The sequence below is a fragment of the Cebidichthys violaceus genome, unplaced genomic scaffold (genome assembly GCF_023349555.1).
Source record: "Cebidichthys violaceus isolate CVI_PGR_0920_01 unplaced genomic scaffold, fCebVio1.0.p SCAF_21, whole genome shotgun sequence".
Taxonomy (NCBI): domain Eukaryota; kingdom Metazoa; phylum Chordata; class Actinopteri; order Perciformes; family Stichaeidae; genus Cebidichthys; species Cebidichthys violaceus.
Window position 1 is genome coordinate 7893230 of NW_027176384.1, and position 14259 is coordinate 7907488.

A 14259-nucleotide genomic window follows, 5' to 3' on the forward strand; every position below is an offset into this window, starting at 1 on the left:
AGTTGGATCAAGCCTCTAAAACACCAGCAATACATACAATGTTAAATCATTTGCAGTCAACTAAAAGAGACTGAACCATTTTCAACAACTAAAATTGGAATATGCAGAGTAAAACAGTGATGATTTTCAGAACGCTAGGATTGTACCATTGTGTCTTGGACCACAGTGTTTTATATCGTAATATGTAAAACACACTTCATTCAAACTGGACAAACACAAGTTCATATTCAAAGGCCACTATGCATGTAAAGAGAGTATATTGACATGTTGTCCCGACACATTACAAACTAATGCTGGAGGGATAGTGAGTGCTTCGATGTCGAGGGGCGCTTACCAAGTGACGGTATTTGAGGAGTTTGAGAATATGTTGATTTTTCATACTATATCCCTAACTAAGGCTAATAAGGCTAAATAGGCTAATAAGGCTAAAAATCTGAAAATGTTCACCACACTTAACCCTCCCCTTTTTTGGCAATTAGTTTTATGAATTAAAAAGTCACTCACACACTCCCTCAAATTGCATACAGCTGTCAGTATGAGTATGTTTTCTTCACTTTTGTAACTTGTTCTCATGGCAGTCCAGTTCTGTGGTGCACACTGCGTCCTCTTGGAATCATTTTCACTTCTGCTTGCCCCCTCATGCCCTCCCCTTCAACCCCTCGGTGTGATGTCGTGGTGATAACGACCTCACAGCAAGTCCAGAGCCTCAGTGGCTTATATCTTAACTTCCTTCCCATGTTAAAGGAGATTAGGGTCGCTTCATGTTGATCCACATCACAAGTGGAAAACAAGTATAGAATGTGCTCTGGAGAAAGAATACCCTTGTCCTGTTGGCTCTTTCACACAAAAAAAAAAACCCCACACACACACACACACACAAAGAAATATGTTTGGAAACTGAGAAGTGCACTGAATGGATTTGGTATTATCTTCCGCATATTAGGCAAGGATTGTATTGCTACAGTATGCTCTAGGTGTGTGTGTGTGTGTGTGTGTGTGTGTATGTGTGTGTGTGTGTGTTGGGGCTACACAGTGATTGACAGGTCTCTACCAGAGACGTATACAGCGTCTCTATCACGACATCACTCCTCCGCAGTCCAGAATGATCACTTCTGTTCACTGGTTGCAACACGGCCAAAATCCAAGACGGCGATGGTCAAAATGCCGAACTCGAGGCTTTAAAACCACAGTCCACAAACCAATGGGTGACGTCACAACAACTGCGTCCACTTCTTCTACACAGTCATGGTCTCCTCCAGTCAAATAGACAGGCATGGTGGGTTGACGTGGAGGGAGAGAAGGTAGACAAGCTTTATGAAATATCAATGGCCTCAGATATTGACTCTAGAAAAGTCAATTAACTGTAATTTGATATTTTGATTGCTTTAATTGCTTTTCTGTTGCACAGAGGGCTGTTGATATATAAGACAGATTCACGGCTGCTGAATGTGCATGTATCAGTTTGTGTGTGTGTGTGTGTGTGTGTGTGTGTGTGTGTGTGTGTGTTTTAACAGAGTCTGAATGACACATATTACCATTCACAATGAATGTGCTTTTCTGTTATAAGCGGTTATACTTTAGACTTGTTAAAAAATGTAATATGTAATTCTTCTTCTCTCTCTGTCTCTCTCTCTCTCTGTGTCTCTCTCTTTCTCTCTCTGTGTCTCTGTCTTTCTCTCTTTGTGTCTATGTCTCTCTGTCTCTCTCTTTGTGTCTCTCTGTCTCTCTCTCTCTGTCTCTCTTTCTCTTTGTGTCTCTCTTTCTCTCTCTCTCTCTCTCTCTCTCTCTCTCTCTCTCTCTCTCTGTGTCTCTTTCTCTTTGTGTCTCTCTTTCTCTCTCTCTCTCTCTTTCTCTCTCTCTCTCTCTCTGTCTCTCTCTCTTTGTGTGTGTCTCTCTCTCTCTCTCTCTCTCTCTTTGTGTCTCTCTCTCTCTCTCTCTCTCTCTCTCTCTCTCTCTCTCTCTCTCTCTCTCTGTCTCTCTGCAGAGGCAGGAGAGCAGACAGGTGTTGGTTGGAATGTTGTTCCTGGTCTTCCCCTTCATTCCTGCCAGTAACCTTTTCTTCAGGGTGGGATTTGTTGTGGCTGAGAGGGTTCTCTACATGCCGAGGTGAGTGTGTGTTCTTTTCTTAAAACAAAACAGGATAGACAACTCATTTTCTATCTTTGTCTGCCCTGGAAACTTCTCCTATTATTTTTTGTTTTTATAGTTCTTGGCCAGCCTTTCTATTCATAAAGAATTCTAACAGTGTCAGAAATGTAGGACCCAAAATGTGTCACTCTCAACGTGACTGCTGCTACGACCCACGTCTGTGAACAACCAATTTGTACATCACATAAATGATACAGAATATTCTGGACAATGTGACCGTGTAAAGAAAGTGTATACTGCATTTTTCTAAACTGAGAGCATTCATTGAACAATCTGACATGCATACAAATGTATGTTGCACATTGTGACAGATTATTTGGGTGTAAGGTTGGTTCCAGTCTGGGACAGTGGATTTCTTATCATTGTGGTGTTGAAGGATTCTAGTTGTTTGTCTTCTGATCAAATTGTAAACATTTTTAGAACTGGATTCTCAATCTTACACCATTTATTGGAAAATAAGATTGGTTACAGCTGGTTACAACACGTTTCACATGCTCTCTAACGCAGAGAAAAATAAATGTATAACTGATATATATACTTTCATACAGTATATCTATAACTGGATACATAATTGTGTGCGTCAGCATCTGTGTAAGTGCATATTAAGGTTGACAAATCTGGCACTGGAAATAATAGGCTTTAACAGCAGGATGAACCGTGTGATCATATCATCGAGGATATTTCAACCTGCAACAGGCTGCATTATATGCACGCTACATTTAAAGTATGCTAATCTTTTTTATTAAGAACAGCAAGGCTTTTTGTTATTTTACTGTTGTGTTATGTTCGGAATTCTTTTGATGAAATACACTTGTTGGAACTTAGCTCATAGCGTATGCTATCTTCTCTGTCTTCAGAATCAGCAGCTGTCACTACTTTCTCTGCACAGTGTATTTTTATATCTTTACCTGCATGAATCTGGCCAGATCACTGCCAAGTGGGTCAAGAGCGTGGCCAGGCCCCTGTGGAGCTACCAAAGTCATGACGCACTGACAGAAACTGTTCGTGTGCAGAATAACAGTGTGAACAACATGTTGGTGGCATTATATGTGGCACAAACACCCCTTAGACTCCAGGATGAAGTGATTAGACCTCACAACACTCAACTCAACACGCCAATTATAACAATTTCACACAAATGTCTTACGGGATAAAAATACGACGTGATGACATGGATGTAAACTGCTACTTGATTGGTTGGTGGAGCCATACAACTGCCAGGCAGTAATTCTAGTCACTGTGTAATTCAGAATTTGGCAAAAGTGGTGAGATCGTTTTTATGGGAAGCAACAGCAGCCACCCATGTTGAGAATATGTGCACCCATGGGACCTGAAGTGATTTGGGTGAAAGGCACCACCAGGGTGCAATATGTTATGTCCCAATGTGTTGAGTGATGACGGTGAGACTGTAGGACGGCAGTAATCAATAATACTTTTTCCTTTTTTTAGTCTCTCACCATCCTGTCTCCTCACCAATCCCCTCACTTACATCCTCCCTCCTCCTCTCCTCTTCTAGTATGGGTTATTGTATCCTGGTGGCTCATGGCCTAGGTCGGCTGTGTTCGGTGGTGGGCCGTTGGGGCACCACAGTCCTCAGTGTCTCCATGCTGCTGCTCCTCCTGCTCTTCTCCTGGAAGACGGTCCAGCAGAACCACGTCTGGCTCTCCAGGGAGGCGCTCTTCCGGTAAGGAGAGACTGTGTGTGTGTGTGTGTGTGTGTGTGTGTGTGTGTGTGTGTGTGTGTGTGTGTGTGTGTGTGTGTGTGTGTGTATTTTACCTGACATGTGGGGACATAACTCTGATTACATAGTCCTACTTTTTCCAGAATCGTCTTTTTGGGGGGGGAATTGCATGTCCCCATGATGTAAATCATTACATTTTAGGATGAAGACTTGGAGTCAGGTTGAGGTTGAGGATCAGCCTGGTAGCAGTTATGACTTTCCAATGAGAAATATTAATTATAGAGGGGAGCAAAGTGAGAGCTGTATGGTAGGGGCAGGAGTACACCAGTGCTCTAAAACAACAGGAAGTTAGTTATTCTAAATTGGCCCATTGATTTGGCCACTTATCAACACAGTCAACAGTAGAAGCAGCTGGGACACACTCACAGAGGCAATTAAAGGTCCTTCTTTTCAATTCAGCATGGTTTACATCCATGTTTACTAGCTTGCAGTCTTCTTCTTCCCTGTCTGTCTAAAGTCTAAACACACAGACATGATACAAATATGTTCAGATTCAGTGTGACTTCAACTTCCCGATGTCTATAAATCAGCTTAGAAGTCATAGAAACAAGACGCTCCTTATAACTCCCAAATTGCTCTGAGAATTACCAGTGTTTTTTTTCTCTATCAAAGTAATCCAGCGATGGTTGATTTATTCATGGGGAGGCAGATACTGTTGACAACCCATGCACTAGTACACTGCAGATACAGGTTACCACTCATGAGACTGAGACAGTGAAATTATAAAGCTCTAGAAGTCATTTTTTTCATACTTCAGTCAAATGCAAATAATAATAATACTATAATATTTTATTTATATAGTGCTTTAAAGGGTACTCAAAGACGCTTTACATGGTAAAAAAAGAAACAATAGAAGTAATTATTATATAAACAAAATAGATGACATAACAGTAAGGAACAGCACAAAAAAAACATACATAACTAGCATCACAGGTTAAAAGCAAATTGAAATAGATGAGTCTAAAGTGCAGTTTTGAAAGTGGTGAGTGATGGAGATTGGTGTCGGAGGATCTGAGGGTGTGGTTGGGAGCGTGTCGATGCAGGAGGTCTAAAGGTATGAAGGGGTTTAGGGTTATGAAGGGCTCTGTATGTGATGAGGAGAATCTTGAACTGGATTCTTTGCTTCCAGTGGAGGTTTTGAAGGACTGGGGTGATGTGGTCTCTGGTGGAGTGGGAGAGCAGACGGGCAGCTGAGTTCTGGATGTGTTGTAGTTTGTTGATGATTTTGGTGGATGAGCCGTACAGGATGCTGTTGCAGTAGTCCAGTCGAGAGGCGATGAAGGTGTGGAGGAGTGTTTCAGCAGCTGAAGAGGAGAGGGAGGGGCAGAGATGATGTTTTTGAGATGAAAGAAAGCGGTATTTGTGATGTGATTGACGTGGCGTTCAAAGGAGAGAGTTTGATAAAAAATCTGAATCAGATATATTGGCCATGTATGCTTACGCATACAAGGAATTTGACTTTTTTTGTTGTACATGCACAGAATTTACAATAAAGAGGAAAGATGTAAATATTTAACAACTATGTACAGTATAAATATTAATATAAATATATATTCAAAAAGTGCATATATACTGTATATATGAACATAACCCTATACAACAATGCAACAACGGTGACAATGGAATTGAGCTGATAGTGCAGAATGAACGTAGTACTGCAGTTTGTCTGATTAATTGTTCATCAGAGTGGCGGCCAGTGGAAAGAAGCTGGTCCTGTGTCTGGTGGTTTTGGCGTACAGAGCTCTGTAGCGCCTACCAGAGTGGAGGAGTTGGATCAGCTTGTGTCCAGGGTGTGAAGGGCCTGCAGTGATCTTTCCTGCCCGTTTCCTGACTCTGGAGGTGTACAAGTCCAGGATGGAGGGCAGGCTGGAGCCAATGATCCTCTCTGCAGACCTGACAATCTGTTGTAGTCTGTTTCTGTCCTGTTTGGTGGCCGATCTAAACCACACAGTGATAGAAGAACAGAGAACAGACTGGATGATGGTGGAGTAAAACGGAATCAGCAGCTCCTGAGGCAGGTTGAACTTCCTGAGCTGGCGCAGGAAGTACATCCTCTGCTGGGCCTTTTTTGAAATGGTGTTGATGTTGGAGGCCCATTTCAGGTCCTGGGAGATTGTGGATCCCAAAGACCTGAAGGTCTCCACCGCAGACACAGTGCTTTTGAGTATGGTGAGGGGGTGGCACTGTCACTGTGTTTTAAGAAGTGATTTAAAATGGATTACTGATTCTGCGAGCCTCATCTCCTCAGGCAGCTCGTTCCAAAGCCAAATGAACAGGGAGCCAGTGGAGCGAGGCCAGGATTGGGGTGATGTGATGTCGTCTGTTAAAACCAGGGAGAAGGCGAGCTGCTGCCTTCTGAGCTAGTTGGAGGAGAGAGAGTGACTTTTGGTTGATGCCAGAGAGACTATGATTTGAACCAGGAGAGGGCTGTGCCAGTGATGTGGAAGGAGGACTCGAGACGTGAAAGGAGGATGGAGTGGTTGATGTGTCGAAGGCTGCACTGAGGTCGAGTAGTACCAGGATGTTGAGGGAGTGGTCATCTGAGGAGAGGAGGAGGTCGTTGGTGACTTTGATCAGGGCAGTTTCTGTGCTGTGATGAGATCTGAATCCGGATTGAAATGGTTCAAACACTTGGTTCGAGTCAAGGTGGGTTTTCAATTGATGGGCAACAGTGTGTTCCAGTATTTTAGACAGAAAAGGGAGATTGGAGATGGGTCTGTAGTTGTTGTGGATGTCAGGGTCCAGTCCAGGCTTTTTAAGGATGGGTGTCACTGAGGCGAGTTTGAGGGTGGGAGGGACAGAGCCAGTAGACAGGGAGGAGTTGATGACAGAGAAGAGAAGTGGGCGGAGGGCCGGGAGACAGGCCATGACTAAATTGGAAGGGATAGGGTCCAGGTCACAGGTCTTCATGCCAGAGAGTGATTTATTGAGATCCGAGGGGGAGATGAGAGAGAATCGGGAGAGTGACCGGACAGTTAGTGGAGGATTTACAGATACAGGGTTGGAGAGGGCGGGGCTGGAAGTGGCCAGTTGGTTGTAGATGGTGTCAATTTTTGCTTTGTAGAACGACAGGAAGGAGTTGCATTTCTCTGCTGTGGAGGAGTGGGAGAGATTGTCCATAGGTTTGAGGAGTTTATTTATTGTGGAGAAGAGGACCTTAAGGTTGGCGGAACCAGAATGGTTGATGCCAGAGTAGTAGGTGGAGCGAGCAGAGTTGAGAGCCAGTTTGTATTGCTGTATGTATTCCTTGTAGGTGTGTACTGTGAGGTTTTTTTTTTTTGGAGAGTCGCTCTAGTCTGCATTTCCGGGATTTCATGAGGCGGAGTTCAGGGGTGAACCAGGGAGCAGTGTGGGTGAAAGAGACAGTTCTGGTTTTGAGAGGGGCAAGCTGATCAAGGCAGGAGGATAGTGTGTTAAATAAAAAATAAACAATACAAAATTTGAAAAAAAACTGATTTGGACAGGATTAATATAAATTATGACTTCCTAAAAAGTTTCACACAAACAGCATAAAAGAAAAAAAGTAGAAGAACAAGCGACTTTCAAACTCAGAGATCCACTGTGAAATACAAGGAAATCATTCGGGACAGAATTTATTTACGGGAGGACCAGTGAGCTCATTGTGGCTGTGATTATTTCTTTCTGCAGACTGACCTCATGCCTCCTCTTCCTCCTTGTTTTAGCTCTGGTATTCAGACTCTGCCACACAATGCCAAAGTCCACTACAACTACGCCAACTTCCTGAAAGACAGCGGCCGGCACCAGGAGGCCATTCACCACTACGCCACTGCTCTCAGGTGTGACTTAACTAAAGCTCTCTGACTGTAACAATCACACAGTATGGGTTTGTTTCCTGTTGCTAATGTACCTGTTTCCTCCATGTTCCTGTTTTGTGTCAAACACTCTGTATTACGTCACACAGTCAAAGTTTCCTTCATTTATGGGGATGCCCTGTGGCAACCCTACGCTTCAAGTCATATTGCAAATGCTCCAACATGTTCCATTAACACTGCTATGTGCTGCTGATCAGCTTAAGAGCCTCTAGTCAGGCTACAGCTGACTGACAACTTAAACACAGAGGAAGTTTTCAAGGAAAACTCTCGGCAGTCAAACAGCTTCTAGGACTAGTGTTTGTCAAGAATCTCAGAATCCTTCCTAGGAATCATGTTGAAAGTTAAAGGTTGGTAATCTTGAGAAACTAGCAAGAGAACGCTATGTTTTAAAAATGATCCACCCTAAAAACCCAGTCCAGTGCTGCCAACTCTATTCCAATGAAAGTATCTAGCAGCACTAGTTCCAAAAGTCTGTAACACTGACATTCAGGCCGAATGAAGTGATTAGATTATAAAAATATCACTAATATTTTTTAAGAAGATTTCCAACCCTACCTTTAAGCTAACCCTAAAAATACTTCTACCTGAAAATCCTGTGTGAATTCTGTGGGGGAATGAATGGATCTGTGCAATATCTGAGCAGTTTGATTCGTTACTGCAAAAGTATTTGGTTGCTCACAGACTGAAATTGCTGTTTCAAAGCCACATTTACCCTTTTGGTGAAAGGTTCTGATTCCATTAATGTACTTTTATAGCCTACAGAAGGTCCATATAATTATGTATTCTTTTGTTAAGGTCAATGTCCTCAAAGAGTGTCTCTCATGTGTGTGTGAGAGCTCCTGCAGCACTGACTGAGCACCATCAGGTCAGAGACTGATGGTGTGTAGTCATGTGACTGGGGTGTCTAGGTGAGCCGGTTAAGGAATCTGCTGCTACAAATCTAAAACAAGGACCGATATTTCTCAGCAAGGAATGTGACAAATCAACTACCAACATACCACATGACATTTCTTGTCTCCCTGTTTTGTTTTTTGCTAGTTGTATTCCCTTTTTGCCCATCAGCCCATCATTTGATCCAAATTGTCTAGCTTGTTGAATAGTAGAAAGTAAATTCATGTCCAACAGAAGAGCATTAAATGTCCCATGTAAAGGCTTTTGATCATATTTATTTATTGATCTGGTTCCACATGCAACAGGGCCTTTGGGTGTTGCTAACATCAGGTGGTACCCTCTTTGAATTGAATACAGTTACATGCTCAGCTACAGAGAAACCTTAATGTGTAGCACTAAGGCTCATGTTCTAATTTTAATTGTCAATAAATCCGATGTAGAGCCAAACCAACAGGGAATGTATCTACTAACAATTATTATGTGTATCCAAAACCTGATGCATCCTGCTGCCCCAATTACTAACTATACCAGATGTGGATTAATCCGTTGCTGAAAATAGTCCCAGAAAATACACTTTTTCAGTGTCCAGTGGTTTGAGAAAGTAAATTGAAGTAATAAAACAGTATCATTTTGACAGTTTTTATCGAACCAATGGGCTTAAAGCTGAGTGGACTGTTGGTTTTGGTCTGTACATGGCATTTGTTTTATAAAAGAACACAAGTGTATTCTTTACAGTGAAGGTAGACCTGCAGATTTGATTTGATGGGAAAGTTTGGCACTGATTTATGAACTAGATCCTTGTTTTTTACAGTTCCAAGAACAAGAGGCATCCTTAAACATTTTGACCATTTACAAGAAGAAAGAGAAGAAAAACAATTGTTCTAAAAAATAAGTGAGGTGCATTTTTGCATGCATTTGGCTCATAATGGATGGCCAGGAACTCATGGGGGCTGCATGTAAAATAAGGCATTATTATATGACTTTTAAGAAATCATGCACAATTTACTGGGTTGTATCCAACATACACACATTGTATTACATTACATACACTGTCACATTAATGAAAGGTGTTTCTTTCATTGGAGAGGCTTCCCGAGGAACCACAGATGTCTCCTCATGTTTCACCTCTCTTCAGATTAGTTCATCTGTAATCTGGAAGATATTAATCTGTGTCTGTGTCGAATTGTATTACTCTGTTTTTGATGGTCTCCAGCCAAAAACCCAAATAGGTGTTTATGAAAACACCCTGTTTTATCTCTTAATGCTTTACTTTTTTAGTTAATTCCTTCAGTTTCATCTGCAGTTAATTGTTTTAACAGAAATATGTCTCTTCAACTATTAGGTGAACAGAAGATCAAAAATAAGGGTTGACAGTTATAGGGCTGAACAACTTGAGGAAAATATCTCTTTGTGATCTTTCTGCCCAATGTTGCAATATCAATTTGTGATGTATATTGCCTGAATTTGTGTTCTAGGATTAAGCAAAACAACTTTGGACTAAGCATAGTAAGCTTTGTTATTGTTTACTTAGGTTGTGACCTACTGAACCAAACCAATATTCTATAACTTACTCATTACCTAGCAAAAGTAAGCAAATCGATTGTCACTGCCTTTAGGACCACCAGGGTCCCAATCAGCCCTGTTAATGGCCTGGAGCCATAAGCTTCTTCTGTTCTTAGCAAAGGCATGGGATCCCCTTTTACATCCATTTATGCATCTTCTTTGCAGTTGGTGCAGTTTAGTATCTATGAACTCTTAACAAGTTGAATATCAAAGACGAAGCATAAATATGTGTGTAAAAAAAATATTTTCACATGGAAGACATTTCATAAACACATTGTTCATGTTTGTCCATACCTGATTTAATGACTTTTAATGACCAATCAGAACAAATGTGGCATTTTTCCATTATACTGAATATAGTCTTTTAGAACAAAAGAGAAAAAGAGTGAATGTTGGACTTATATTCATCAGATGTTTTATACAAAAAGGTTCTTAATAAATGAAGTTGGACTCCCTCCTCTGCTGTCCTGTCTTCTTATTCTCTCTCTTGCTCTTCCTCCCTCCCCGCTGCTGTCTTCTTTCTTTCCTCCCATCCTATCAGGTTATTCCCACGGCATGCCAGCGCCATGAACAATCTCGGCACTCTGACTCGCGACCCAGAGGAGGCTGAGCGCTACTACAGGAAGGCGCTGGACACCAACCCCCAGCATAACCGAGCTCTCTTTAACCTGGGAAACCTCCTGAAGTAAGACACACAAACGCACTCTCTGACGCTAAGTGGGGGATTATTGGTGAACAGAAGTATAGTGACAGCACCCTCTTCTGATCACACAACATAAAAGCTTGACCATCACTTTGTGATATGTGACAGAAACTGAAGACACCCATCGCGGCTGGACACTTTGCTAATATCATGTTTTTGAGCAGTTTGTAGTGGAAAGGAAGTCTTTTTTTTTGCAAAGCTCTCCAGCGTGCTTTAAAAATGACCCTCACAGCTGGACACACACGTAATGTCTAACAGCAACTTCTTCATGGTTGCTATAAATTGTCCTTTTTTACTTCAGCTCCCCAGTACGATCACAACAACTGTACATTTGGGATGGGCAGATAGCGGCTGCTCTGTGTGGGCGCCGTGTCTTCGGCATTTTGGATCTTTGGAGCTCTGGTGGCTTTCTCTGGTCGTCCTCTTCTTGGAGGTTCAGCTTGAACAGTTTTCTTCTTCTCCATCTCTCTCTCTCTCTCTCTCTCTCTCTCTCTCTCTCTCTCTCCCTAGCACACCACACTAACACTCTTTTATGACATACTGTACTATGACATGTTGTGTGACCTAATTTAAAAAATTGCTGTACTGACATTTTTATTGATTGATGCTTGTTAATTTCTTAATAAGTCTAGCATCTACATCAAATTTATTGAACTACCATTGATTTATTCAGTAACATCAAAATCATTTAAGATCTGAAAATGCATAGTTTTCACCGGTTCTGATATGCTCAATCGTTTCTTATTATCAGCTGAGAAGTGGGAGGGGTCAACAATCAAAATCCATGTCAGCACACTAAAATAATTGTAAACAGAGTTGATTTTCATGAACTTAGTTATACTGCTTATAAACCTGCATGTTCTCAAATTTAGAAATTTGGTAAACCGCAACTTATACCATTACTGTATAAAGGCCAAAAATAGATTTAGTGAGTCAGTGAACAAAAAGGAATTCATCAGATTACAAAACTAAGATTAGAGCAAATTAAAGGAGTCAATCTGTGAATGGTTTACAGTGACGATGTAGTGCACTTAAGTAGATCAAAAATATATATTAAAAATTCAAGAATGAACTGAGGCATGGCCATTAGTGTGCCCCCTGATTTACGTATGATATGATATATAAAAATAACTCTGTACCAAATTATGAATTTAAACTCATAGACCAGGACCAGCAGCATAAATGATCTGTCAAGCACTAATACATCAGGTTAAATGTTGCAATGAATGGTCCACACTACAATGTGATAATACTAAATAGGCTACAGAAGAGGCTAATTCAAATTCCATTAGAAGTATGACCAAATATGGGTGTTGATTATCCATGGAGAGGGCAGTAGTGATCATTGAATTGAATTGACATGATTTAGCCTCCTGCCCATTCACAGCCATTCGTACACTTTGGAGTTAAGTGTCTTGCCCAAGGACACGTGGACATGGACTAGTGGAGTCTGGGATCGAACCACCGATCCTCTGAATGAAGGACGATCCGCTCTACCTCTACAGTGCTGGCGGTGAATACACAGCGGCTCAGAATACATCCTGCCAAATAATATGAAAAATAATTGAGTTCAATTATATATGCCTCAATGAGTCATGCTGTGTCAATGTGGACACAAACAGACGTGTTGAAACACTAGATGGTATTCCTCATACTGTGTGTAACTGAAATGAAAAACCACAAACGTATAATCTTTGGCTTTTAATGATGAAGTATGATCGTACTGCTGATTATGTTGATGATTATTATTAGAATGAGTGTGATAATCACGATAATAATAAGATCATAATACTGTAATAAAGCTCCTGTGTATGTTTATGAGAGTATAATAACATTGCATGCAGCTGCTGGTGGTGGTGGTGGTGATGATGATGAAGATGATGATGCTGTGTTCTAGGTCCCAGGGGAAGGAGACAGAGGCTGAGACTCTACTAAAGGACTCCATCCACTTCGGTCCACATTTTGCTGATGCTTACTCCAGTCTAGCGTCACTCTATGCTGAGCAGGTGAAACATTCACAGTGCATCAAAAACACTCGCACTCATGCACATAAAGTATGCACCACACTTGACTTTGGTGTCTGGAGGCATGTGGTAACTCATCACTTAGTAATAAGTCCAGACTCAAATTAGCTTTAGCTGTAGATGATTAATCTCTGCAGCAGTAACTCACTGTCACTGTTGTTCTCACTCTGGTCTAGTTCGTTTCCTGATTTAATCCTGTCTTCATTTCACCTGCCGTCTCCCACAGAAACGCTTCGCTGAAGCCAGTGAAGTGTATCTGAAAGGAATAGAGAACTGTCCGGACAGCTCCGACCTGCATAATAACTATGGAGTGTTTCTGGTGGATACGGGTGAGTTGGACCTAGAGGCTCTCTGGCCCGTATACCTGAACAAAAGGGTTCGACCACTGACAAAAATATTCAGCTCATACTGGCTTTTCTTCAAGGGCTGTGCTGGTTTTTACCGATGAGACGTCATCGTCTTTAGCACTGTATAAACCTTCAAACTAGTTCTGCTGAGCTCTAATCCGTCAGTGGGAACAGTCTGTATGATGTTAATGTTATTGAAAGAACTATTTTTGCTTGTACATTTACACCGGTCACTTTATTAGATACGCCTGTCCAATCTAATATAAGTGTTCTGCCATGAAGTTTACTTTTGAGACGCCTGTTTTGTTCAGCAGACACCGTCACTGAGGTGTGACGACCGAGCAGCAACACGCAAGACGGTTGTTTTTTCAGCCAAAAAATGAGATGAGGCAGAGCAACATAAATGTATTTTGTCCATGAAAGAGGTAAATAAAACAGAACCAAATGATATAACTAAGCTCAACAGTGACAAAACTGCCCACACTAACGACGCGTGAGGGGAGTATTTAACAGACATGACTAATGTAAATAGACACTACATAGATTGTTTACTTCTAACTCAATATTAACTGTGCAAATTAAATTACAAAATGAACTTCAAAATACACAAAAGCTTGCTTATGTATTTATACATTTGACAGGCGCAGTGCACAGCTTCTTAGCTGTTCCAGAGGTTGCTATGAACTAATTTGTCATCTGTAGTTCCTGGGCATGAAACAGAGTATGACATATCAAGACACACACACACACACACACACACCTGTGACAGGTCAGGAGATTGTACACATATGGTAACTTGACGGCTTTTTGTCTCGAGTGTTTGCTTGTGAAGTGTTTGCAGTGGAGCAGCTTTTAACTGGTGCTACAGGATAACATGTGAAAAACGTCATTGATGCCTGTGCAGTTTTGCTGCATCTAGCTGGTTCTGAAAAACCTAAAGACACTAAGATTGACTTTTACAGTGTTACACACCTTCTTAAAGGACAGCTGTGAGACAATAAGACGCTAC

The 14259-nt window shown here is 41.5% G+C and overlaps 1 protein-coding gene across 2 annotated transcripts in view; it reads left to right on the forward strand.

Annotated features, from left to right (window-relative positions):
- Positions 1 to 14259, forward strand: part of tmtc1 (transmembrane O-mannosyltransferase targeting cadherins 1) — an 84132-nt gene that overhangs the window by 55407 nt on the left and 14466 nt on the right. For both annotated transcript variants that reach the window (XM_068717137.1, XM_068717138.1), the window contains exons 8-13: positions 1985 to 2106; positions 3665 to 3832; positions 7573 to 7686; positions 10718 to 10861; positions 12777 to 12885; positions 13130 to 13232. In XM_068717137.1, the coding sequence (XP_068573238.1) occupies positions 1985 to 2106; positions 3665 to 3832; positions 7573 to 7686; positions 10718 to 10861; positions 12777 to 12885; positions 13130 to 13232 (760 nt within the window). The remainder of the gene's footprint in view (positions 1 to 1984; positions 2107 to 3664; positions 3833 to 7572; positions 7687 to 10717; positions 10862 to 12776; positions 12886 to 13129; positions 13233 to 14259) is intronic.